Source organism: Vulpes lagopus, chromosome 3, assembly GCF_018345385.1.
Source record: "Vulpes lagopus strain Blue_001 chromosome 3, ASM1834538v1, whole genome shotgun sequence".
Lineage (NCBI taxonomy): Eukaryota > Metazoa > Chordata > Mammalia > Carnivora > Canidae > Vulpes > Vulpes lagopus.
The window spans coordinates 98695107-98723076 of NC_054826.1; the positions used below are offsets into that span (position 1 = coordinate 98695107).

Sequence of the window (27970 nt, forward strand, 5' to 3'; positions counted from 1 at the left end):
CCTATTCCACTCCATCACTATGAGTTACTCTCCTCATAAATACGTGCGTATGCACACACACATAGATACCTGTATCTATAGCTATCTCTAGAAAGAGAGTGATGCATACTCCACAACAGAATCACCTGGGAAGCTTAGAGCTGGTAGATCTGGAGGGCTGACTCCAAACCTGGGAGATGACTCAGGAGTCTCTCTTTTTAAAAAGATCCCACATGTTCTGATACAGCCAGTGCACTGATAAACACTTGGGAAACCAGTTGCATTCCCTGCAATTTATCACTCAACACTATCAGGTTCTGGTCTTAAGCTTAGTGAGGAACTTTCCACACAGGGGAAAACACATGTGCCTCTGGAACCACCAAAGGGAAACTTCCTCCCATCCTCCAGTGGCTCTCCTAGAACCTCTGTCCAAACATATGAACTATGACTCCTACACAAGGGATACGATAAGATATAAAAGATCAAAGCTAGACCATGTGATCATAGAATTCTATGTCCAAGCAAATACACTGAGCTTAAAAATTCAAGAGGTAAATTTTTCGTAAGTGGAAATTCAAACTTAGTGTGGATCAGAAAGAAGTTGCTTCCTTATAACTTTTGCCTCTGTTCATTCTGACAATGCCTCCAGAGTAGGATTCAGGTTCTAAAAAAAACTTCACATTGGGATTCATCACCAAACCATCACTGTATTCTATGAATTAATGCTTAGAATTTGACTGAAAGTACAGTTCAATCTGTTTCTAATATCACCCCATACTGGAAAGTTCACAAACACTTGCAGGACACCATCTGCTATCACCCAAAATGAGAACAATCAGAATCTCTAGTTCACGAAGAGCTGTCCAAACTAAATAATGGCATTCATGTGTGATAAGTTCTTCACAGCACACAGCACATTCTTAAGTGATGAATAAATTCAATAAACTGGCGCTTGCTCTAAGCCAGTGTTATTCTAGGCCCCAGCTGATAAAAGCAATCAAAGTAGGCAGCACAGCTTTCTCTAGACTACATCCTTCAGGCTCTGGGATCAAGTCCCGGAGAAGGCTAAAGCTCTAAGGTCTCAGAAAACAGCCACAGATGGTTGACCATCTCCAGTTACCCGGCCTACCTTCTGTAACGTACCTGTGCAGACGGTTGTGCCAGGTTATAGCTGGTTACCTGTGGTCACTACCCGGGCCTTCTCTGAGTGCTGCCTGACCAGTCTTCGTGCACAAAGACAGGCTACCAGACATACGTCATCACCATCCACACCACGCCGCACCACCACCCCCCTACCTCTGTGTAGAACACCTTATGCTCCACCACGTTAAGATCCATTGTGAAGAGCCTGGGCTGCAGTGTGGTACAGAATGTATTCCCCTCCATCAGGCCAATCTGTGCGTTGGCAGGCTGGTGTCGGAGCAAATGCTTCTTAGGTGGGACCATATCCTGGAGGACCTGGGGGAGGCAAGGAGGAAGTACTACTAACCCGCCATCCTTTAAAAAGCAAATATGGCTTATCACAACATTCTCAAACGACTATCAGTTTGAAAATGGAAGATGGGGGGTGCCTGGGTGGCTCAGTGGTTGAACGTCTGCCTTTGGCTCAGGTCGTGATTCTGTGGTCCTGGGATCAGGTCCCACATCAGGCTCCCCATAGGGAGCCTATTTCTCCCTCTATGTCTCTGCCTCTCTGTGTCTTTCATGAAAAAAGAAAAGAAACTGGGAGATGGAAAGTGTTTATGGATGTCCTTTAGTTAGGGAAGGGAAGGTATGTTCCATGTGCTAAAACTGGATGGTAGATAGTTACATGTCAGACACACTTAACTCCCAAGTTTCCAAAGTGACCATTCGTAAAACAAGAAAGAGTGACCAGACTGTGCTACAGAGACCCAGGAAAGCAGCTTTCTGTCCTGACACTGACAACTATGGATAGCTTACATTAATGTAAGCACACTGCTTTTATGCCTGAGGTCAAAGACAGCATGTATAGTTGCACTTTGTGAAGTGGACACAAAATTATAAATTACATATCCTCTTCCAGTCCCATCTGAAGGAGAAGGAAAAGGATCTCAAGAGTTTTGTTCAAATTATCCTAGTTCCAGTGACAGAAATCTTACCTCTTTATGGGGCTCCATGATCACAGTCACACTTTTTCCAGTGACTTGGGCCAAGACCTGCAGCGAATGCATGGCCTGTTTTCTCACAGTGGAATTTGGAGAGGTGACTTCTCGAACCAAATCATGTGTCACATGGTGAAAAGACTTCTCCTGAGCTGCCACGATCTCTTCGGCTCTCTCCTCATCTTTTAAGGGTGTTGCGCACCTCATCAGAAGCTGCTCTAGGGTGGTCTTTGCCATGGCGACCGCCCCATTGGAAACCTGTAGGCCAGAGACTCCTTAGAATGAAAGGGGCTATCACGGAGGGCCCACCTCCACCCCCGGGGCCAGTGAATTTTAACAAGACTACTTCATAACCTCTGCACAGTATTTCAGTGGCTAAATCACTTTAGAATTCCTATATGTCATTCAGAAAAGAACATGTGGATAAACATACTCATTTTATTTACCAAACAGGTAGGCTGGCAACGCCCACTACATTCTATTTGTCTCAGTTACACCTACATAAGGCTTCATAAAGAATGCTACTGCTGTAGAAACTCCTGCAGCAGGTGCACTATTTAGCCCTAGGAGTGTGTGATTCTTTCTGGTGAGAAGGAAGGAAGGGGCCCCAGTGGAAACTGCTGGTCTTCAGTGATCTTGCTCCAGGCGAGCGTATTATTTGCCTTCACAGATATACCGTGTTACGTACTCGGCCAGTGACGGTTCTTTATCAAGGAGGAAAGATATTTAGATAACCAGGGATAGCATGTGGGGGTCCTAATCTGTCCTTATTAAAGATACTGTAATGAAACCTAAGCTTCTAGGAAAGCATATTTGCCGAACTGCCTCATCCTAACTATTCTCTAGGCAAACTTCCAGAACAGCTGGCTTAGATTTGGGGCCACACATCACCTACCTCTCCAGTCAAGTCCATCATGACAAAGAGAAGTGCCTTTAGGAATGTCTGCTGGTTCTGGAGAACCCAAGTGAGAGGCAGCCGCTCCATGAGAAACTTAATGGACACCACACCCCCTAGCTTCGCATACCAGGCCTGTTCATAGCAACATGCACACAGGCGCTCTACGATGTAGGAGAACAGAGGCAGCTGGCACGCCTGGAGAGAGAAAAACACACACATAGACCCTCACGTTGTTCCAACTCTCTGTAACTGGTTTCTAAAATGCTTGCAGAAGAGAAGATCCCCCTTTCTTACCCTCTCCTTTGAGCCCAGAATGATACTTGCAACATCAAATATCACAGCCAGGGCCACCTCCCCGATCTTGCAAAGTTCCTTTTCCTCATATGCCATGCAGATAGCTATTGCATCAATAAGGACCAAGGGATCCATTCCTTTTGATCCATTTTCTTCACTGTGAAACATGGCTGTGCTGGGCTGGCTGCCCACCTGGTAGCAGGGCAGCAAGAAAGGACCTGAAAGAGGTGGCGGGCATGGAAGAAAGGAGAGGTTATTTACATGGATGTTCTAGTCCTTCAAATGGCAAAACTACATTAAAAAGCGTTTTTTTTTTTTTCTTAAGCTATTTTTTTAGGAATCTCTATCCCCAATGTGGGGCTCAAATTCACAATCCCAAGATCAAAAGTTGTATGCTCCACTGTCTGACCCTTCCAGGTACCCCAAAACTAACTCATTTTTAAATTTGAGATTAGGAGTTCAATAAAATCCAATGCTGGTACTTTTTGACCGACTTCTGTTAAACTACAGTTACTTGTAAACTAGGGTGGTCTGATTTGCACAAAGGCTATTTTTTGAATGTTTTCCATTCTAAGCTGTATTCTTTTCAGGTTTTCTCAATCATGAGACTCATATATCTTCTTTTAAAAAATTATTTAACAGGCCAAGGAGCACAGCACAGAAATAAGTATGGGCTACACTCTGGACATTCCTGACATACAAATGATAATTACAAAAACAACCCAGCTATGACACCTAGCCCACAAAGAGAACAATCTATTATTAATTAACACCTCAGGGGCACCTGGGTGGCTCAGTCAGTTAAGCATCTGCCTTTAGCGAGGTCATGATCCCGGGGTCCTGAGACTAAGCCCCACATCGGGCTCTCTGCTCACTGGGGAGTCTGCTTCTCCCTTTCCCTCTCCCCCTGGCTTGTGTTCTAATAAAATCTTAAAAAAAAATAAATAGGGATCCCTGGGTGGCGCAGTGGTTTGGCGCTTGCCTTTGGCCCAGGGCGCGATCCTGGAGACCCGGGATCGAATCCCACATCAGGCTCCCGGTGCATGGAGCCTGCTTCTCCCTCTGCCTGTGTCTCTGCCTCTCTCTCTCTCTCTCTCTGTGACTATCATAAATAAATAAAAATTAAAAAAAAAATAAAAACATACTTTAAAAAAAAAAATAAATAAATAAATAAATAAATAAAAATAATGCCTTCCAGGTACCCAGCAAGATGGGTATTATTGAGAAGCTTATAAGTCTGTTGGAAAGATGTTAATAGGACACTGAGAGAAAAAAAAAAAAAAAAAAAAAGGACACTGAGAAACAATCTAAGATAAACTGGACAGCATGGACTATTTGGGCCAAGAAGGGCAAAAAGAGTTACAAGGGGAACGTTCTGGGTGTTCTGTAGCATTCAGAGAAATGCTGTCCGTCTGGAGGGTGGGGGGCCTTGGGGACTCAAACTGCAGCAGCGCTACTTGAGCGTGTCCACCCACCAGCCTGGGTCTGGGAGGAGGTGCAAAAACTGAGACTAAATGTCCAGAAATTTCCACAGCAACTGGCAGTGTCAGGACATTTTTAGTGTCTTCTGTAGGCATACCCAGTCTGCGATGGATTAGAAAGAAAAACAAGGAGACAACCAAAAGTGGTCCCTCCCCATCCAGAGCCCAAGGGCCCTGAAGCAGAGGCAGGAAACAGCAGGGATGAGCACCCCAGGAGCAAAGAAAAGCACCACATGGAGACGGGGAGGAGCCAGCCCAGGAGTGGAGAGTGGAGAGCAGAGGCTGGGCCTTGGAACACAAAGCGTGGAGGGAAGACCAGTGACAAGGGTGAGACCACAAACGGTCTCATACGCAGTGATCCCACAAGTACTCGGGCCCTGTTTTCACAAAAAACAAAGGGTGAAAATCTTCTACTGGGCATACTGTACAGATGAAACTTGATAACAGTTTTAAAGTTCCTACTGCACCCATCACTGAAATCCCAACTATCCTGCAGTAAGTGGGAGATTCAAAAACCAAGGCCAAAACCCAACCAGTCTAACTGCTCCTCTGAAACACAACGTCTAAGGAAGTCACATAACCACTTCCTCTGTCCCACTCACCGCACTGCTGGGCAACCGCCACCATTGTGTAGTGGCGGATCAGGCTGGCGACAAAGGGCAAGGCGCTGGGCCGGAGATCTTTAATAACAGCAGACATGAATGCCCCGGTCAAGGCCTGCTCAAAAGTCTTCCGAGCAGGAGTGTCTTGTGCTTTGTAACGATGCGATATGATGACATTAGGTATGGTCTTTTCTGTAAAGCTGAAAGATAGAATTGAATTCATTCTCACAACACCGAAGTGCTGAGGTGATGATGCCACCTGGACTCACATGATGAATTTCACTATGAATGTTAAATACCCAGTGGTCCTAGACTCCCAGTATGTTCTACCTAATATGAGCACAAGTGATGAATTGGGAGCAAAATTACAACATGGCGGCAGATTCATTATTTTTTATAATTTTTAAAGAAATTCAATGCTTGACTTTGATCCTTTTTAACTAAGTAAGCCAAATTCTAAGAAGTAATTCCATCAATGAGCAAATAGAAATGAAAAAGCCATTTAAGGCAGCTATATGCCTGTTGTATGTTGAAAAATCACATCACGGGAACAGAATCAGACAAAGTTATAGACCTCATGATAGCGCATCTACCACCTACCACTGATGCTGTGAAAAATGCGAAAATACAGAGGAAAAGTCCCTTCCCCTAACCGTGTAACACAGCAAAATAATGTACACATGTGATCACATAAGAACATCATCTTACCTAACTGGTAAGAGCAAAATACAAATAACACATGACAAATATCTGGGGAATGAAAGGATCACCAGAGACCAGAAAAGTGAAAGAGCCACTGACTGTCTACCACGTGCCAGGCACTATGGATGCCATACTGAAGCACAAGAAACGGGCAGGATCGTTGCTTCTTGAAGCTGACCTCCTCAAAGGGAGGCAATAATCAGGAACATGACGACTAAGGGAAACCTTAATTCTCAAGCACCAGATTTGTCCTCTACATTTCATCTAAAAGCCCACAAGCACTACTGGGCAGGTAACATGTCAACTTCCTGACTTGAAAGAGCACCCACATAACACTAGGAAATCTGGGAGGTCCTCTGCACTCCTATGTCCAGACTAAGCTGCACCCATCGCAGACAACCATGTGCCCCACATACTTAGGGTGTGCAAGAAGCTGGTATAGGGCATGTTTATTGTCCTCTAGACTCATCATTGCCACCAGGAAGCACTTGATCACTTCCCACGCCTGCCTCCGGTAGTAGGGCTCAGTGTTGGCACTTTTCAGGCAGTCCAGAGCGGTCTCAATGGCCTACGGCAAAGGAACACAAAAACTAGAGTTTACACAGAAATTACACAATTACTCAATTTTCTCTTTGGAAGATAAAAAGGTTTTCTTTATTTTTTCAGAAAACTTTCATAGCTACACACATTTTATTCTATTCCATCAGGTTGACCAGGAAGGCGGGGGAGGCAGTCACACGCTCAAAATCATGTGTAGCCTTTAACAACTAAGATGTTAGGCATCCTTAATGACAGTTATTTAACTATAAATTGAAAACCCGATCTGTGTTAAAGATGAAAGATTCACCAAGGCTGGGTGTGCAGGAGCAGAGAGGGACTGACAGGGACAGCAGCCCTGCCCTGCAGACTCACACACAGCCACACAGAGCAAGACAACAGCTCCTCAATGTGTCACCCTGGCTTGTGGGGATAATTTTGGAAGTGGTTAAGGATCAATATAACCTCTGAGCCAATTATCTGCCGGAAGAATAACAGGTTATAAAGTGTGCCAAAAGCAGGATTATCTTAATGGGGATTCCTTGGCACTTGGTGTGGCCATACTGCTTCTTCCCTTCACCTTGGCAGCCCCTCCAGGTGCAGCAGGGTGCCCCATGCCCTCAGCCACCCTGCTGGGAAACCGGCCCCTCATACACCTGGTATGTGTGTGTGTGTGTGGGGGGGTGGGTGTGGGTGGTGGTGGCAGGGAGGCGGTGTCCAAGAAGACTTGGAAGCCTATCTCCACAACTTGGTCTCCTTTGGAGAAAAACTACCTCCAAAGGGATTTTCTGGTTCTGCTTAGTCTCTGCAGAGATCAAATACAAATCTTAGTGTTCCCTACCAATGCCAACCTTGCCACCGACAGGGCTGAAGCAAACAGAATCTGGTATTAAAGTTATTACCTAAAATGTGGGAATGTGCTACTGACACAGGGCATTCACTACAGTAACTTCTGATATAGACAGATTTTTAGCTATAGTCTCTTAGCAGGGAACTAGTGTTTATTTGGGTGAGGAGTGTTTATTTGGGTGAGGAGCTGGAGGTGCACCTCCCCGAGTCTGGGGAGGGCACTCATTTATGGGATGGGGCTGGGGAAGGGTCAGGGCAATGTATGTTCTTGAGAAGTATGGGGACAGGAGGATAGAGAGAGAGGATGATGGAAAATAACTCTAGAGGGACAACTACTCATGATGGATATTGTTCTTCCCAGATGCTTAGGAAAGTCTGGTTAAAAAAGAAAAACCTCACAGAACTCACTACATGGGTAAACTCTGAACACAAAAAGGTGGACACGCAGAGCTCTACAATATACAACAGGGCAGTTAGCCTAAGCAGAGGGAGGGTTTTGAGTCGCTTCAGGCCACAGAATGCTGGTTTAAGACCAGATCCACAGAGAGCTCAGGAATCCCAGCTGGCACTTGGCTTATAAAACAGCTGAGTCACACAGATGCATGTAAAAGGCTCTAACATCCTTAAAAAAATACTCACTATATAATGGCTAGATAAATGTTCTGGAAAGACATGGTAACAAAAGCTGTAATACAAGGTGGAAAAAGGCCAGCTCTAGGATAAGGGGGAGAATCGACCCTGACAATGTAGATTAGAATCAAGCAGAACAATATGCATGTGACAGAGGACTGGGAGGGCTCAGTAAAGGGAGGCAGAAACAGCTTTCAGTATAGATAGAGCAAAAGTAGTAGTGTGGGACACTGGCAAGATGCTGGGGACTCTGTCCATTTTTTTTACCCAACAAAACTGGAGTTCTAAATGGCAGATGGAGAGAGAGCATGGAGTCGTCCCAGGAAGCAGCAGGTGCTAGGTGTGGGTAGAGGATGGGAGAGAAGCAGGTACTCAGGGGTGACAAGTATGGGATTAACTTCTGTTCTAAATGACCCTTGAAGTAAAGCCTGCCAGGCATCAAAACAGACTGAGTTCAAGGGTGGGCTGGGGACCGGTACCTCCTGCTCTATCAGGAAAGATAAAATTGTTCAAGGGTCCACGGTTCTCACACAATACACGTCCACTGGCCTCCTGGTATTATGAAAGCCCCCTTGACAACCAAGCTAGTACATTTTGTACTTTGAATTAGAAATTCCCTCCAAAAGGCACTGAGCTGGCTCAGTCAGTGGAGCATGTGACTCCTGATCTTGGGGTTATGAATCTAGCCCTACGCTGGGTGTAAAGATTAACTTAAAAATAAAATCTTAAAAATAAAAATAATAAATTCCCTCCCAAGAGAGTACATGGTTTATTTACGTGTTTTCAAACACAAATCAGCTTTCTTAAAATGAAATGTATAGTTATCTTTAAGAAGCTCCAAACTTCCAAATTTACCTTCTCCATCGGGAGCTGAAGAGATGCTTTACAATCAGAAAACTCCACTGTGATACTTGGGCCTTGAACTTCCGTCACAACATAGTGCAGCTTCTGGGATTCCTTCAACATCTTCCTGTTACTGCCACCAAATTTGCCAAGTACACGGTAGGCCACGTGAGAAATGCTATCAGCAGGATTGCGTAGAGTGCGCCATAAAGCCTACGACGCAACGTACTTTCATTAAAAAATCCTTTCAAGGTAATGCACTGTCATGGTTCACAAATCAAAATTTCAAAGTTATAAAAGACTATAGAGCAAAAATTCCTCCTCCCATCTCTATCCTCCAAACATGCACTTCCTCCTTCTTGGGAGAAGCCAAGGTTACAGTCTTGTGCGTCCTTCCAAAAACATTTTGTCTTTAAAGAAAATGCACATGTGAACATAAATGTCCTCCCACACCCCTGAAACACAAACGGTAGCATATTATAAATATTACAGAGCTCAAGAGCAAGAAAACTAGTAATGTATTGTTTAAGCATATATACAAAATGGGACCAGAAGCGTGAGGGAAATGCTATTTACTGGTAAGTTCTTGTCCTGGGGTCTGATGGGGAGTTCTCAGGTTTTTACTCCTACTATCATGCTTTGTAAAATACAAACATGACAATTCCTACAAATAAATATGACAGATAAACTATCTTACACATCTCACGGTATAAGAAGGGAAACACGGATCATGACCGGATCTGCATTATGTGAATACATGACAAAGACGTATACCTCGTACTCACAATTAGTGTTAAGGACCACAAGCACTCAATGGTTTCAAAACACTTGTCAGTTTTCCCACAGTCCTTTACCTAAAACCACCACCTTAAGTCCTAAAAATTACTATGTCTATTTAAGTTTATTTTCTTAAATCACCTTCCATAACAATGACAGATATTACTGTCTAGGAATAGCCAATATAAAATCTTGGGACTCTTTTTTAAAGCAAAGCTTCAATTTCTCTTATGTCCCTAAAGGTCCGAAAAGGTTGGTCATTAATGAACACTGTTGAGGGGTGCTAAGCCTCCCTACCTCCACCCCTGGGCCCAGCCCAACCACCTTTCGTGTATTCTCAGGAGAGGGAAATTCTGCTAAACTCCCCAGGAGGGGGTGGCACTGGCAATGAGAGATGGGTGATGAGATCACAGAGAGATGCTACTTGTCTAGTAGGGGGAAGAGGGTGGGGGGTTGTCTCCAAAAGCAGGAAATAGCTTCACCTCTGTCTCTCCCTAGGGCTGTCTGCCTCCTGGAATGGCAAGAGGCCCACAGTCCCATCCCCGCCTCCTCCTCCCACATGGTGCTCACCCACACCTGCATCAGGTCCAGAGTCTGCCTTCCAGAACCAAGAGTGCTGTTCTTGAGGCAGGTTCTCAGTCAATTCGCCAAATGATGGATGAGAAAGTAGACTTACAGGCCCTGACTTGACCTCCAGGACCATCCTCTCCCACCTAGATGGAGCCCAAGGTCTGCATTTCAGGACTGGTGGGGAAAGTCTCCCAACCCAGCCTCAAGTGCACGCTGCAATTTCCAATCTGGAATCCTATCTTACAGGAGTTGGCATTCTGACCCCTACTTGGGACCAAATACTCTCTACCAAAGGGGTAGATAAGTAAGTAACAAGCAGCCTAAACCTCTAACAATTACCAACTACATTATGAATCAATACAACAGCAAAACATGAAGGAAAAACCTAATATTTAATACACAAACTCTCACGAAGAGAAAATATAAAATGTTTTCACAAAACAAGCTCCTTGATTATCTGCTTCATTTCCCTTGACCCTAAAGTGGACCCCTGCGCTTCCCTTACGAGTTTGCTTCTCTTCAGTGTGTGGTATCTCCAGATCTTCTGTGGATAAAGGAAGGACCTCCCTGGCAGCGCACAGTAACCATAACATCTGCCTTCAGAGGTCATCAACTTAATGAGTACATGCCACTTATAAAAGCTCTCTGCAAAGGGGGCAATACTACAAAACGAATGTCTCTTCAACACATATAGTATTTCTTCATTCTTCATATCTTTGCATAAGCCAGAAGACTCACATAAAGCAAGTTGAAAGCTACACTACTTTATCTTGCAGAGAGCCCAACATGGGGCACGGAGAGCTCAGTGGAGGTCCAATACTTCTAGAAACCACTAGCCTAGAATTCCCCAGTAAGTAAGAACGGGTACAGGAGCACCCTGCATCCCGCCCTGCACTGGCACTGGAGGAGCCTGGGCTCACCTGCATGAGCTCCGCGCGGACCGGCTGAATGTGGTCATAAAGGAAATCAGGCTGCAGGTTGTCCACGCATAACTCCAAGGTCCTCAGGCCCTGGCTGACCAACGTCTGCGACCCATTGAGAGCAGACACCAAGGGGTCCATGAGCATGGGCAGGTAGGGCAGGAGCGAGCTCAGCCTCACAGGCACTGTGAGACACAGCTCCACGAAGAGGTCCTTCATGTGCTGCTTATGCAGGCCGCTCTGCAGCATGTTCAGCCCTAAACACAGGGTTCAAGGAAGGCAGAGAGGAGAGTTACTGCCAGACAGCCCAACACAAACTGTACAAGGTAACTGTTCTGCCTTTTATCATAAACATTAACGTGATAACAGGAAGATGTGTCAGGTCTTAATCTACCACATTAGCTAAATCTATTCTATAATCGTAGCCCCTTCTGTCATGTTCAAAGTGATGATAGCAGGCTGCACACAATTATAAATTACAAATTAGAATTTAAGCTATAATTAATATAATTACTTAATGTCAAATTATCTCAATAAAATAATTAACATTATACGTAGATCTTGTAGAAATCATGTTACATTGGGGCACCTGGATGGCTCAGTTAGGTGTTCAACTCTTGATTTTGACTCAGGTCATGATCTCAGGATCATAAGATGGAGCCTGTGGGTACTGTGGAGCCTGCTTGGGATATCTATATACCTATACCAATAAATATGTAGACATCTCTCTATATATACATACATACATACATAAACATCGTAGGTTTTTAACAAGCCCAATCTAAAGACACGGACTCCAGTAAGGTGCAGTCACCTTCAGCCTGAGGTCTACAACCTAACATCTTTTCTCAGGCTTCTAACAGACTCCAATTGAGGTCTATGATATATTAAACCCTTTTTTTTTTAAATCCGCTTTTGTTTCCTACCAATGGAGAGGATCTTCCTTTTTACCAAGTCAACCTCCCCACTCTTCATGAGGGTCCCCAGAGTGCCTTCCTAACTTCCTCACTGAGACACATCAGATGAGGACCTGCCCTGAGTACTGAGAGAAACTAGCAAGGATGGAGAGAGCTCACAGAAACAGGGATCAGTGAAGGCATCACATAGCAGCAGCACTAGATTCAGAGTCCAAAGGAGGGCAGGGAAAGGCTAAGTTCCCAGAAGGGGATCCACTTAACACAACTATGTAGGAAGAAACAAGCTTGGGGACAGCACAGAGAGTGCAGGAGGAGGAAATCAGACTCCTCAGAACAGAGGGCTCAGGCTGGTGAACAACCAGCAATGGGGTAAAATACAGAGAGTAGAGTTGTATTATGGCTGGGCCACCTTGCATGGTGGACTTAAGGCCATGTTATAGGCAATGTGGTCAACTATTTCCCAGTGCCTCCTAGGTATTACACGTTGTAAATAGCTTCTCTTTAAGCAGCCCCTTGAGCTCTATGTCTTGAAAGTATTCCTGATTATATGGAAATTATAGAATCCTAGTTATGTAAATTTGCAACAAAATAAAAATACACACTTATAAATCAGCTTTATAACTCCGATTCTCTTTTCATCTAGGGATCCCTGATATTATTACTAAGTAGCCCTAGAAACACTTTCTAGGCTTGCTTACCAAATGCTACAAAAATACAAGCAAAGTCTAACCAGGGTGATGAAAATCTTCCAACTCTGTTCAACTCTGAGCAGGGAGGGGTAAGTCTAGCCCTAAACAGGAGGGCTCCCTTCAAAATCCCACTGCTTTTAAAGAGAGTGGACACAGGGATGAACACACACACAAACACACACACACACCCCTCTGGCAGGGGACATACACATACATCCCCTCACAATGACCTTTGGTGGGTACAGAGGGCAAACCCCACAAACACAAGCAGCCAAATTCACATGTGCACGCGAGACTAAGAGGCAACCAAAATCACTGCTCTGACCTTGTAGGAGGTTTGGTAGGAGGGGCAAAAATTCCTGATACAAGAGGTCATGACTACCTCCTCCAATGGAGCGGAAGAGGGCCCGAAGCAGCAGGAAGTAGTTGTAGGGCTCTTTGGCAGTCTGTGCAAGCTCCATTGAGCTGTTCACAATTTTGTGCAGGTGGGGCTGCAGGGTGGAGAAAAGGCAGGTTAATAGGCTCTAAACAAGGAGGGGCCACACCACGTTTCACGCTGAAGGTTCACTGCAAACAGGAATGGAAGGTAATTCTGATGACTTCATTCCAAAGGGAAAACAAAACAAGATCTTTCCAGCCTTCATTTGGTTCAAATTAATTTGTCTTAAGATACATGCTGGTTTCCACCAGGGCATCCAGGAAAAAAACATTTAATAGGTTCCCATGTTACTGTGTAGTTCCATGATGCTGAAAAGATGACAACTCTGGAGCAAGGTCTGTCAGCCCTACAATTCCTGTGAATATAGTCACTTCCTTTATAAGATATATGGTCACCTCCTTTAGAAGACTAAATAATCAAGATGAAGACACCCATTTCTTCTAACAATCTAAATGCAAAAAGTAACCTAATGGAAATAAAAATTCACTATCAAATATGATACACAAAATTGAGAAGGCCCATGAAAATTGAGATTTTACATAAAGGGGTGTCTGACTCTTGATTTCAGCTCAGGTCATGATCTCAAGGTCATCTGATTGAGCCCTAGTTATGGCCCACACTCAGCACAAAATGTGCTTGTCCCTCCCCCTGCTTGTTTGCTTATGTGTTCTCTCTCCCTCTCCCGAATGAATAAATCAATCTTTAAAAAAAAGAAAAAGTAAGGGGCACCTGGGTAGCTCAGTTGGTTAAGCTGCCTTTGGCTCAGGTCATGATCCTGGGAGTGATCCTCACTGAGTGCAGAGCCTGCTTCTACCTCTGACCCTCCCTCATCTCGTGCACATGCTCTTGCTAGCGTGCGCACTCTGTCATGCTCTCAAATAAAATCTTTTTTAGATAGTTAAAATTTTTTTTAAAAAATTAGGTTATAAGGTTTTCAAAGATTTAGGGATCCCTGGGTGGCGCAGCGGTTTAGCGCCTGCCTTTGGCCCAGGGCGTGATCCTGGAGACCCGGGATCGAGTCCCACGTCGGGCTCCCGGTGCATGGAGCCTGCTTCTCCCTCTGCCTGTGTCTCTGCCTCTCTCTCTCTCTCTCTCTAACTCTATCATGAATAAATAATTAAAAAAAAAAAAAAAGGTTTTCAAAGATTTAATTTTAAAAATAAGCATTTCTTTGATAAAAAAAAGTACTTTATTAGCTTAAAGTAACTTTAATTAACATTTTAAGCCAGATTAGCTTTTTATTTAGTATTTCAGATCCTGGTTCTAACATGTGACAGGTTAGGCTGCACATGAAATGTTTTACAGGCATATTGAATGTGAACTGAAAAGTGCTGGTGTGTCAGTGACACAGTTCCCAATCTGTTGTCCTAAATGGCACAATACAATTACTTTACAGACTAAATCGATTACATATATTATTTTGACAAAAAGTCTTAACGAAATTTGTTCTTTGAATGTTTTTCTTGAACGATATTCCAACATCCTTCCATTAAGGTTTGTTCTGTATTTTTTGTTGTTGTTCTGTATCTAACGCTAGCAAAAATTATATTTTTTGAAGATACCAAATCACGTGGACACAGATCACAATCAAATATTTTTTACCTTAGAAAAATTCAAGTATTTTTCTTTCATAGTAACAGGAAAGTAACATCAAGGTTGTTGGTAAGTAATTACTATAGAATTGAAAAAAACCCTAAGGAAATAGTCACATAAAAGCAGAGATCACTAGTACTCTTTGTCGACATCTGTACATTTACTACTCCAGGAAAAAAAAAAGGATCTTGTTTATATCTTCAGAATTCCCCTATGGGAAGACATCACTCCTCAGAGACAATTGGTGATAACATTCAACTTTCTGCAGGAATTAAAATACTCTGCCTTCGATGGAAGTAAATTTTTATTAGGTTTTTTGTTCTACCATCTGCTGCTTTTTCAGTGGGAGATGGAACCAGGGGTAAGTTTTTTAGCCATTTGCTAAAATCAAATAACTGATGAGATCAGATTAGTCATCCATAAAGATGTCAGGAAAAAAAAAAAAGATGTCAGGAGACACATTGCTCCAAGACAGTCTTAATAAGGAATACAAATTGGTTAAAATTTTTTATAAAAAGGGGGAAAATAAACAAATGGTCCCGAAACAAGATGTTCTTATATTGCCACAGAAAATAAGAACACAGAGAAGAAACAGAGTTAAAGTGCAGGATGGTTGACTTAATCAGAACTGTTAAAAAGCCAGCTATTTCTTTGGATAGGAGAAGTCAGGGAAGACATTTTTTCCCTCTTTGTTCCTATCACTCAATTTTTTTTTTAAAGATTTTATGTATGTATGTATGTATGTATGTATGTATGAATGATAGTCACACACAGAGAGAGGGAGAGGCAGAGACATAGGCAGAGAGAGAAGCAGGCTCCATGCACCGTGAGCCCGACATGGGACTCGATCCCAGGTCTCCAGGATCGCGCCCTGGGCCAAAGGCAGGCGCTAAACTGCTGCGCCACCCAGGGATCCCTCTATCACTCAATTTTTAAAATAGGATTGATGTGCTAGGGGATCCCTGGGTGGCGCAGCGGTTTGGCGCCTGCCTTTGGCCCAGGGCGTGATCCTGGAGACCCGGGATCGAATCCCACGTCAGGCTCCCGGTGCATGGAGCCTGCTTCTCCCTCTGCCTGTGTCTCTGCCTCTCTCTCTCTCTCTGTGACTATCATAAATAAATAAAAAATTAAAAAAAAAAAAAAAAAAGGATTGATGTGCTATTTTACTTGTGTAATCCAGAGAAATAAATTTGAATTAAAAAAAAAATCAGTATTGGCAATACTAATGGCGACTCACTGCCGACCATAGGCATCTGAAGTTTTTGCTTTAAGTCATGGGTAAATAAATGAAGCTCTGCTTAGAAATATATAAGATGTTTTCTACATCTGGCCCTTATTGGTTGCAAGTATTTTTTAATTCAAAGAGGGCAGCTTGGGTGGCTCAGCGGTTTAGCGCCGCCTTCAGCCCAGGGTGTGATCCTGGAGACCTGGGATCGAGTCCCACGTCGGGCTCCCTGCATGCAGCCTGCTTCTCCCTCTGCCTGTGTCTCTGCCTCTCTCTCTCTCTCTCTCCTCTCTATGTAGTCTCATGAATAAATAAATTCTTTAAAAAAATAATAATTCAAAGAATACTTTACAAATACAAAATAAGCAACTCCAGTCTGTGCAAAAGTGAAAACAGGAATTAAAAAACAACAATAAGGGACCCCTGGATGGCTCAGTGGTTGAACAACTGCCTTCGGCCCAGGGCATGATCCCAGGATCTGGGATCAAGTCCCACATCGGGCTCCCCTGCGTGGAGCCTGTTTCTCCCTCTGCCTGTGTCTCTGCTTCTCTCTCTCAATCTGTGTCTCTCATGAAAAAATAAATAATCTTAAAAAAAAAAAAAAAACAATAAAACTCCCAAAGTACACTTGGATCTAAACGAGCTTTACCTTCAGCATTTGTTCGTTTTCAGCTGCAAAGAGGGAGACAGAGCCAAAGACCAACTTGAACAGCTTGAGGTACAGGTTAGAGAGCTCCACGTGGGAGCCCATTTCCGGCAGGCGGTCCAGGAGGTACTCTACCAGAATCGTAGCAAACAGAGCTGAGGTAGTAGGGTTCGCCAAGAAGGAATTGGCAACAATCTGTCAAAACAAGACATACAGGTGACAAAAATAATCCCTTCCTCAAAGCAGCTTTAGCACAAAGTAATGAATTTTCCAAAAATACAAAATCAAACCTGTATCATATAATCCAATAAATTAATTATCCACCGAAAGGAAAAAAAAAAAACTAAATAAATCTTCTGAGCACTGAGTGGAGCAGTTCACTTCAAAGACTTAGGTTCCTTATTTTATCCTCACCATCTAATACCAAGAGCCTACCTCTAATGTACATTTAATTCCTACTAATGAAACTGATCCAAAACATATTGATACTTTGAAAAAAATTTAAGATTTTTTTTTTTTTGAGATCTGAAAGAGACTGAGCATGAGACAGGGGAGAGGGAGAAGCAGACTCCCCCTGACCAGGGAGCCCAACTCAGGGCTTGAACCCAGGACCCTGGGATCATGACTGAGCCAAAGGCAGATGCTTCACCAACTGAGCCACTTAGGCATCCCGAAAAAAATGTTAGTATTGTACCCTAATATTTCTCTAGTCAGTTAACTGCCCAATTCTTGATTTCAGCTCAGAGCAAGATCTTAGGGCCCTGAGATGGAGCCCTGCATTGGGCTCTGTGCTTATCAGGGAGTCTACTGGAGATTCTTTCCCCCTCTGCACCTCCCCCACATCCCAACCCCACTCACACAAGCGCACACATGCTCTCAAAAACTAAATGTTTTGTTCTACAAGCATATCCTTAGCCATATTATTTAGAAAACTCTCAAAATAAATGGAACACCCAAGTATTCAACATATAAATAACTTTAAATTTACTATTGAAAAGATAGGAAAAAGGAGTTTTATACCTGAAGAGCATAATTTTTTGAGATTCTTTCCACCATATAAGGGACCGTCGTTTGAAAGATCTCTTTAAATGTTAGGGGATTCATCATTGTGAACACACCAGCAAAGTGTTCCAACACCTCCTTCTCTTCCTTCATTCTGACAGTTTGGCAGTTTGCTACTCGAATGTATGTTTGTCCATTTCCTGCTATCTGGACCTAGCACGGGAAAAAAACCCATGGACATTAAAACTAGGCATCTCTGCACATATTCCATAAGTAGATAAGCTACATATTAAAACAGAACATTTCAAATTAGATAATAAATGCCCCATCCAATCTTTTACCTCGCTACTCTCAGCTTGATTTTGGAAAACAATCAAAACAAAATAACTTTGCTAAGGGTTCCAAACAGGAATAAATTTAGTAAACTTAAATCTACTGCAGTCCATTTACACTAATCACCACCTCCCAGAGAATGCACATACTGACACAAGTAAAACTCTTCACTTTTAATGCAATGAACAAATTACAGAACAAATACTACAGAACAAATACTGTCGACCATCCAAAACAACGACAGATGAGACTCTCAAGACCCCTTCCATTGCTAGCATCTCTTCTACACTTGGGAGCCTGGTTCAAGGACACTTGCTTACCTGATAAATATCTAAAGCCTGCATTGCATATTTCACAAGTTTTATGTAAATCTGAGTCTCTTTGGGCTGTAACTGCTTGTTGGGAATGAACTGAGCTTCTGGAAGAGAGAAAGAATAATCAGTCACTGTGAATAAAACCCACTCTGTGAAAAACAGAATGTCTAAATAATTCAAGAGTGCAATTACCACCAGGTGCTTTACATGATGTTATACCCCACGTGATTGTCTTGACACCGCAGACCAACGTTTTTACCAAACTTCGACAATCTGTGACCTGGAATGTCTGCTTGTCCTCCTTATCCTTTTCTCCTTGCTTTTCAAATGGAGGCACAGGGGCTGGGGTCACGGGAGTGGCAGGGGTGGGGGGCGGGGGTGGGGCGGGGGCAGGAACAGGCGCAGGGGAGGGGGCAGGGCCCGGGGCTGCAGGGGCAGTGGGCACCCCAGGCAGGGCTGCCTCCATGGCTCCAAGTTCTGACTGGGGCTTGCACTTCTTAAAAATGGCAGAGAGCTGGTACCGGGCGATGGTGTGGAATTTGAGAACAAAGACCTAGCAGGAAGAGAAAGTGCCAAGAAAGACAAAAATCATTCCCTTTGATAGGCCAACAACACTTTCAGAAGACAGAAAAAGGAACTCTCTAAATCTGAAACCACTTGCTGAGGTCGCTCTGCTTCACACGAAGGAAGAGAGTGTGCCGTCTTTCCTGATGGTAACTACAGAGGCATCACTGTTTCCACTGTTGCCATGAAGACTCTGGCTCAGCAAAGCTGGGGTACTTGTCAAATATGCCTGGGCATGGCCCAGGCTACTCCAAAACCCAGACTATCACCCACTAGCCTTGGCAATTACACTCTACTCCAGTACCCACACCCCAACTGGGTGCCTCTCCAGAGGTGTTCACAGCGAACCCAGCCCTTGGCTATAGTGTCCCAGAAATACTCCATCTAAGTACTTGCCAGGAACCATGGTGTAAGAGCTTTCACCAATTATGTCCTATCTCTCACAACAATCCCAGGAGATAGACACTGTGATTACCCCTCGTCAGATGAGTAGGCTGGCACAGAGAAGTTAAGCATCTCGCCTCAGGGCATTGGCTAGTTAATGGGGAGCAGGGATTTGACCCCAGGTGGTCTGACACCAGGGATCCAGCCTAACAATCTGACAGCAGCATAAACTTGTTAGCAAAGCACTTGTACAAGTTTAGCAGTGGGTGGGATTAAAGAGAGCAGGTTGTTGACACCTCCCAGGAGAACCGTACCTCCAGCATCCGCATTAGGACATCTCTCCCATTGCCACTCTCCTGCTCACTCTTGGAGCGGATACAGTCCACCAGGTTCAGCAGCAGCTTGCAGGACATGGTCTGGATGCTGCTAGGCAGAGACTCATCATCGATGTTCTTGGCAAAGAGCTGGACGGCGAGGGAGAGGTCACTCAGGGGCAGGTGCTGACGAACATGGTGCACGAGATCGGCCAATGTGCTGTAGGCGAGGGGCCTGTGGGCAGAGACCTCTGCTAGTGTGTGTGTGTCAACATTCCCATGGGGCCATGTCCGCAGGCCACTGTTTCTCCTGCTATGTGCCCCAGCAATTCATGATCATGGTGGGACATTTGGGGCGCGCTTACTATGGTTCCAGTTTTCCCAGCTACATGACCACAATGCTGAAGCCTAGTCTCAGTGCCTAAATGTTTACCTCCAAAGTTCTTGCATGTCATGATGACGATTGCACATACAGTACACAAGCAGAAATAATCACCAGCTCAATCATACACAAAACGGGTTTTGTTACTCAAATATAAACCACTGTGTGCCAATTAACACCTTAGACATTGTGACCATTTTACGGAGATAGAAAGAGAACATTTGGGCTACTGAGCACTTTCACTGACTAAACATCTGGATACCCACCATGTGCCAGCCATGAGCTAAACACTAGTGTGCCCGTGACCAAAGTGAATAGGGCCCCTGCCCTCAGGAAGCTCATGTATAGGAGGAGAAACATTGGAACAAGTGGTACAGTACGTGCTATGGGAGATGTGAAAACGCACCATGACAAAGACCAGAGGGGGAACTGCTCTTAGAGGGCAGGCAAAGCCCCTTTGAAAAGGTCACACTGATGCTGAGACCTTAAGGATAAAAGGGCCATAGGGCAGACAGCCAGAGCCATCTCCAGATGGAGGAAACTGGACAAAGGCCATGAGTAGGAACGGCCAACATGCCACAGATGCCAGCGTGGCTGCAGCAGGTCTGGGAAGGTAGAGCCAAATTCCACGCAAGCGGTGAGGCTGGTGGTCTTTTCCAAGGGCAACAGAGAGCCACTGGAAGATCTCAAGCAGGAGTGACATGATCTATGTCCAACTGCAGACAAGTTCAACTGCAAGCTATAAAAAAAAGTGTCTTCACATTTGTAACTATTTTATATGGAAAACATAGTCTACACTATCCTCAAACTGTTCTGCATATTTTTCAAAAGACCTACCACACTTCCCATATTAGAAACAAAAAATTACTGATATTGATTCATTTTACATTATAAAAGATATTAACTTTCTCCTTTAGAAACAATAAACATGACCACAACTACATTTTATGAAATACGTAAGAAAATAAAGCTAGAAGGAAACACATCAAAATATTATCCACTTTACTTGAACACTCTGTGTAGAACCAAAAGGTTTTCTTTCCTTCTTGCTTCTTGTTGGGTCCATAATAAAGAGATACATTTGTTATATAAAAAGAAAAAAACAACAGAAAAACCAATACAAATTAGATACAATTTTACCTATAATTTAAATCAAAACACCTATGAATTTTTCCCCATAAGCTAAGGCACAAAAAGCAACCTAAGGCATTTCCAAATTTCCTGCAATTCTAAATCTAAAGGGAGAGTAAAGCCTATGTATGCTGCAACATTCATAACATAAAGTGCCAGGATTCACTGACCCTCCTGTGTTTTATCAATAGATATCATACCTGAGAGTCTCTCGAGCGGTATATCCTGATCCAATTAGTATGGATTCATCAAACAGCTTGTCCATGCAAGGTATGAACTCTAGAACACAAATGTTCATCGCATATGTCACCAACGACACCAATGACACCGTGAACTACTTAACAGTAGCCAAGCTACAGTCTAGATTTGGAAAAGTGTGGGTAGGAGAAATATACATGTACTATATTTCAGTCCAAGACACTGGCTTTGCTGGGCCACACTCTGTATCACAGAGTAAGAAAAAATCAGCTTCCTGTTCCCTGGCAGAGAATCTGCCCCTAGTACTTCATGGAGGCCCATCCCATCATCCTTAAAAGCTGCCACCAGAAGGGCACCTGGCTGGCTCAGTTGGAAGAGCATGTGACTCATGGTTGTGGGATTGGGAGTTTGAGCTCCACGATGGGTGTAGAGATTACTTAAAAATAAAACAAATCTTAAATATATATGAAAAAAAAAAAAAAAAGCTGCCACCATCCACCCACACGTATCTGGAGAAGAGGGGCTGAGTCTCCTAAATGTCTCTTTATCTATTGGCCTGAACTCACCTTTCTTAAACATTTTACGGTTACTTATTATGGAAATAAGGGTATTTCTCCATATAACTTACAAAAGTCTAAAAATTCTCCAGGGTTCTCTTACACATGGAGCCCAGGTTAGGGGTCCCCACACATTGGGTGAGGCAGACTATAAACTCACCACGAGTTCTCTCTCTCTAATCCTGCAGATGGCATCATGACCAAACCTCCTCCCTACTCCCCTGCAGGCCTGTAGACTTCACCAGGGTAGAAACAGCTGGTCTTCACTCGAAAACAAATTACATTTCTGAGGATGTACAGATAAGGCAGCAACCTACATTTTTTAGGCCTCTCTTCCACACTCCCCTAGGGAGCCCTGGCCACAAACATCCAAAGGATGTTTAGATTCTGGAATAAGCCTGGCATTGTTGCCAGCATCAGCAAATCAAATAAAATAAAGTACACTCTCCACCAGCTAACAGCTACTAAGGGTCAAAGCTATAATAGAAGTGTAAACACTGGAGAGACACAATGCACATCTCCAGTTAACTCCCAAAGCAAAGCAGCACAGGGACAAGTGCCAAATGAAAAAGCAACCAGCAATCCCTCTAAAGTTAGAGAGGGAATGTGCCTGATATGTCCCTCAGTGAGGTGGCCAAGAGGAAGGAGGCACAGAAGGAAAAATGCAAAGGACTCAGACACCAACCACTGGTGGCTGGTGGGTTGGCTAGGGACAAGCAACATGTGCAAGGAGGAAGTGGTAAGAAATTAAGTTGTATGATGCTAGTTCCCAGATTCCCTCCATGACCCAGAATCAGAGTCTCCAGAAAAATGGGTAACATTGTTGAACAGCTAGGTTTTCTCAAACTATTGCTCTTCAGAATTTGTGCAAATGAGTTACCTCTTGGTATCGTTTTGGATGCCAAAAAAGCAGGGCTAACTGAAAATGTTAGTGGACGTGTAAATTTTAGCTATATAAACACATCTTTTTGTATTTTCAAACAATATAATATACAATAACACTAACATCTGAAATAATTTCTTAAGTATTTCTTTAAATGAAACCCTTTTTGAGACGTGATGTTACCCTTTTTGAGATGTGATGTTACAGTAGTCCAAGAACTACTATAGGTTTCAAAACAAAGTATCGTGAAGTATTTTGTTAAAAAAATAAATAAACAAAACCAACCAGTAGAGAGACTTGAAAGGGGGGAGAGGGGCTCTGAAAGCTGAATTCAACAAGCCTGATGCAATCAAACCCTGAGAGCAGTATCTTGGAAACACAACGATCTTTGTGGAACAGCCCAAAGGCTGAAACAAAGCCCTCACCAGGGCTGGGCTGCAGGCAATGGAACACGATTCCCTGATAAGCATGGGAAAGGGTTTTTTTATCTGTCAGCATTTCAATAAGTAGAAACCTCTTGCTACACAGCTCCCCAAGCGCACCTTCCAGAGTCTCATTACTCGAATGGCAGGAATGCTAATGGTTCATCTGAGAACCACAGTGAATAGATTATAAACTGTTCCATTTAAAATTATTATAATATTGTTCAGTGGTGAACATGTAGAAGAGCCACATATGGCCAAGGGAGCCGTGACTGTACAAACTGCCACGGCCCTTGGCCGTGGAGGTACATGGGAGCTTTGCGGGATGGTGACACTGAATTTCTCAACATGGAGGACGTGCACACACATTTGTTCTGTAGTTTTTTGCAAACTCATACATTTCTTTTCGGTACTCTATAGATTACATTAAAAAAAGTTTTTAAAAAAGTCTATATTCTACTCAGCTATATCCATATGTAATATCACTATAACTTGTATTTTAACAGCATAAAACACCTGAGCTTTATTGTATTAATTCATGTGTTACTACTCAAACCGTACGCTTCATGTTTAAAAACTACATAAGAAAGCCAGTTTTACAGATGCTCCAATTTACAAGCCAGGCAAATAAAACACTGAATATTCAATCATTACTGGCGAAAGGTTACCAACTCAAAACAGGATGAAAAATAATAATAATAATAAACCCAAAACAATTAGAATATAACTTTGATGTAATGATTTGGACATAGCAAATAGAAAAGTATTTTAAAATTATATATCAATAATTGATAGAAAAAGTATAATTATCAGATTAGCAAAAAGCAAGTAATAATTTTGTGCATAAAAAACAGGACCAATTTACCATTTTCACAGTGTGGAGAAAGAAAATTGTTTTCTTCTCACCTTTTAAAGACTGTTAGCTGTGAGTTAATGAGTAAACAGCTACTTGCAGTTTCAAAAGGTATGTAGCCAAAAGGCAGAGAAGTACCAGGAGATGCTGAGGATGCGCCATTATGCTAAGAAAATGATCACATTAATCACGAGACTGTTGGGAAGACATGGGGAGAATGCTGGTGGAAAGCAAAGGAGAGAGGCAGACCGAGAGTGTGGAGGCAACAAGGCAAAGAAGGAGGAAGCGTAAATCTGAGAGAGCAGTAAGGAAAGGACGCATGGAGCCTAAAACACCCAAGCAAACTAAAGACTCAGACCAACAAGGAGATGTCTACAGTACCACAGGCAGACAGGCCCATGCAAGCATTCCAAGATAAAGTGGACGTACGGTTTCTTAGCTCCGTGGTGAGGATATGCTTTGCAGCAATCAAAAGCTCCTTTCTGAGGTGTGCAGTCTCTGCAGGGCAATTAGAAAGTAACTGTAGCATTCCTTTCACCATCTGCTGAGAGTACTTAGTCACCAACTCCTGTAAAACGAGGATGGAAATAACAAAGTTATATTGACATAGATGGGATGGGTAAGAAAAACCCCAATTTTATAAACTCAAAAAAGTTCAGTAAGACTAAGTGTGGCTCAAAGGACCCTCATGAAGTAATCACCCTCATAAACAAGCAGCATCTGGAAAGTTTTAATAGTTTGGGTGCTCGCTGCCACCGTGGAAGGACGTACAGCGATGTTAAGTAGCAGTTTCTTTTACACGATGGGATTATGGATGACTTCTTTGTATTTTTCTGTGTTTTCCCAGCTTTTAACAATGAATACTAATCACTTCCTTATTGGTGGGAAGGAGGGGGAATATTGAAAATTTCATAGGACATAATCTACAAAAAAAAAAAAAAAAAAAAGAACATAATCTACTCTGTCATCCCGTTAACGTATGTTGTGAAAGACACCAGAGACCCCTTTCCCTCAAGAACAAGCTCTCATCATTTTCCTTCAGAGGAGTAGTAACAATGCAATTCACCAAGGTAGCTCAAGCTGGCTAAAATACCCAAGAGAATCTAATTCAGATTTTCAAAATCAAATGTTCCATATTCTCAGTGCAAAGTATCATTATCTAGATAAATGCCCTTAAAAAAGGACAAAAAGAGCTATGAATGCTTTCCAAGATAGTTTTTATTCTGAACAATTTGGCAAACATGTTTTCATTTTTACTTTCCCGAAAATAACAAAGTTTTTTTCCTTAAAAAAACAACTGCAATATAATTCCACTGCTATACAATAGGTCAGGACTAGGTTTATCCCACACTTGAGAACCACAACTACACCAAAAGTTTACACAAAAACATTCTATGACTAATGGGAAATAAGATCATTTCTTTCCTCCAAGTTCTTCTCAGGATTGAAATACAGACAGACTACAACTACGAGTGGGGAAAAACAGAACTGAAATCACCCTCCAGCCTCTCGAAGAACACTGCAAACTCTATCACTGGCTTATGAATGATGCCATTTTTTTAAAGTTCCAATCTCTCCTTAAAAATTGCATTGACACAGAAGTCAGTGCAACATACATGCCCACACAAGTATCTGTGTGCCCGTGTCCATTTATGATGGACTCATTAACAATGGCCAGAAATGCAATCAGCGGATCCAAGACAGAAGGGACATCGCTGGTTGCCAGGAGCTGAGGGCCATAGGAAACTGAATGGCACTGCCAACCAGGGCCAGGAAGACTTTTCAGGGTGAAGAAACAGTACTAAAATGGGATGGTGGGGATAGTGGTACAAGGCTGTAAATAAACTAAAACCCACTTACTGAGTACTTTAAAAAGAGTGAATTTTATATGTAAATTATATCCTGATAAAGCTGCTTTAAAAAAATTAGAAACAACTCAGATGCTCAGCAACTGGTGAGTGGCTACACCTAGCATAGCACACCTATACAGGTCAGTACTGCAGCTTCAGATGACGCTGCCCCCTCAAATTCATGTTGAGGTCCTCAGCCCTGTTGTGACTGCACCCAGAAACCAGAGATAATTAAGGTCAAATGAGGTCTTAAGTACAGGGCCCTAATCCGATGGGACTGTGGCCTCAGAAGAGAACCAGCAATCTCTCACCCGTCCCCATGTGAGGACACAGAAAGAAGGCGGCTACTGGCAACACAGGAGAGTCCTTGCCAGAATCTGAACCCTGCTGGGACCTTGATATTGGCCCTCCCAACTTCCAGAACTGTGAGAAAAGAAATTTTTGTTGGTTGAGCCATCTAGCCTATGCCATTTTGTTAGGAAGCCTAGACAGACCAAGACAACTAACCCCAATAAAAATAAAATAACAAGAATAAATTTCAGTGCTACTGCTAAGTGAAAGTGACACTCAAAAGGTTATATACATTACCCAAGTCATTTTTTTTTACTTCTGGAAAACGCAAAACTAGGTGCCACAAAGCAAGTCAGTGTTTGCCAGGGACTGGGGAGAAAATGGACTATGAACGTGTAAAAGGAATTTTGAAATGCTCTACATTGGGGGGGGGGGGGGTTACTAACTGTATGCATCTGTCAATTTGCAGAACTGTGTATCTGCAAAAGATGAATTTTATTGTATGTAAATTATATCTCAGTAAACTTGACTTAAAAGTCAATGAACTTACCTGATAAATTCGGATAATATAAGCTAAAAATGACAATGTTTTAATCTGAGCAGCAATAAAGTCAGCATACAACTCCTTGTTGTAAAGCTTGTGTTGCCTAAATGAGAAGTGAATAGAATTTACAGTATTAGCTCTTAACTCTAGGTGGTGTTAGATTTAATCAAAGCCTATAATAATGACTAAGTCCTAAAAGCATGATTTCCACACAGATCATAACACAGCACCAACCGTAAACATTCTACATTTGTGTGCAGTTCCAAATAATGCAAAGGGTTTAAAGGCATAAAGCAAGCAGCTCTCGAAGCCATTCCAGAGCAGCTGCAATGTGCATCCCAGAGCCAATGCCAGGCTGACCCACTCGGCCAGCAGACTCTATCAGGGACTGTCTGCTCCATGAAAGACCCCAGTTAGGGCCACCAGGGATTGTTACGGCTGATTTACCCTCAGATCCCCCCTCCAATGACCCAAAGCCAGATGGGCAGCAGTCAAGAGAGTGAGTGACAAAGGCCTCAAGAGGATGCTTGTAAGTTTGAGAAGAAGCTTCACTGGGGCTTCCAAAGATAAATATGTACAGTTCACACGTTGAATGATTGGTGAAGGGGAACAAGGGTAGAGAACATTTTAGCAGTCATGCTGAAAGGCACAGCAAGAACTGGGCTTGAAGGTGGCAAGGTTTGTCTATCCCACAGCTGGGAGTGAGCACAGTAACACCTAATGATAGTTCTAAATTCACAAGACACAAAAACCCAAAATATTAGCTCATCTTTTCAAAATAAGAAACTAAAACTATTTACATCATTATTCAAATGTAAGCTCAAAAAGTCAAAAATGCGTATCATCTGACCAAAATGTTATCACCCAGAATTTCCGTGTCTTACAAAAGATGACAGCAAGTGTATTTTTATTTGGAATTAAATAACCGTGGCAGTCAGCCATGTTGCTGTCCACAGAAATCTCACCTGGCTTGTGCAGACACCTGAATTGCAATGGTATTCATGATCAAGGGCACAAACTCAGCCACAACATTGTGGATGTTCAGTTTGTAGAGCTAAAAAAGCAAACACAGCAGATTTTCATGCTCTTACACTAGACTACAGCAAAATAATTTGGCATACCAAAAAAAACCCCTAAGATTCATTACATTAGTCAGCATGTGTACATCACACGCTTCTTCCATTTGCCACAGAAAATTAGATATGAACTTTGTCATAAAATAAGAATCCCCAAA

General features: G+C 42.9%; 1 protein-coding gene across 12 annotated transcripts in view; it reads right to left on the reverse strand.

The window, feature by feature from the left end:
• The window catches only part of LOC121486689 (transformation/transcription domain associated protein), a 117268-nt gene that overhangs the window by 73197 nt on the left and 16101 nt on the right, over window positions 1-27970 (reverse strand). For 8 of the 12 annotated variants that reach the window (XM_041747817.1, XM_041747826.1, XM_041747824.1 and 5 more), the window contains 18 exons: window positions 27702-27790; window positions 26743-26839; window positions 24481-24619; window positions 21339-21417; window positions 19626-19860; window positions 18556-18916; window positions 18370-18467; window positions 17735-17929; window positions 16718-16909; window positions 13137-13302; window positions 11206-11462; window positions 8951-9151; window positions 6496-6647; window positions 5378-5577; window positions 3295-3512; window positions 2998-3195; window positions 2100-2360; window positions 1276-1437 (listed from right to left, as the gene is read on the reverse strand). In XM_041747817.1, coding sequence (XP_041603751.1) covers window positions 1276-1437; window positions 2100-2360; window positions 2998-3195; window positions 3295-3512; window positions 5378-5577; window positions 6496-6647; window positions 8951-9151; window positions 11206-11462; window positions 13137-13302; window positions 16718-16909; window positions 17735-17929; window positions 18370-18467; window positions 18556-18916; window positions 19626-19860; window positions 21339-21417; window positions 24481-24619; window positions 26743-26839; window positions 27702-27790 — 3300 coding nt within the window. The remainder of the gene's footprint in view (window positions 1-1275; window positions 1438-2099; window positions 2361-2997; window positions 3196-3294; window positions 3513-5377; window positions 5578-6495; window positions 6648-8950; window positions 9152-11205; window positions 11463-13136; window positions 13303-16717; window positions 16910-17734; window positions 17930-18369; window positions 18468-18555; window positions 18917-19625; window positions 19861-21338; window positions 21418-24480; window positions 24620-26742; window positions 26840-27701; window positions 27791-27970) is intronic. The other 4 variants (XM_041747825.1, XM_041747820.1, XM_041747827.1 and 1 more) reach the window with 2 other exon arrangements.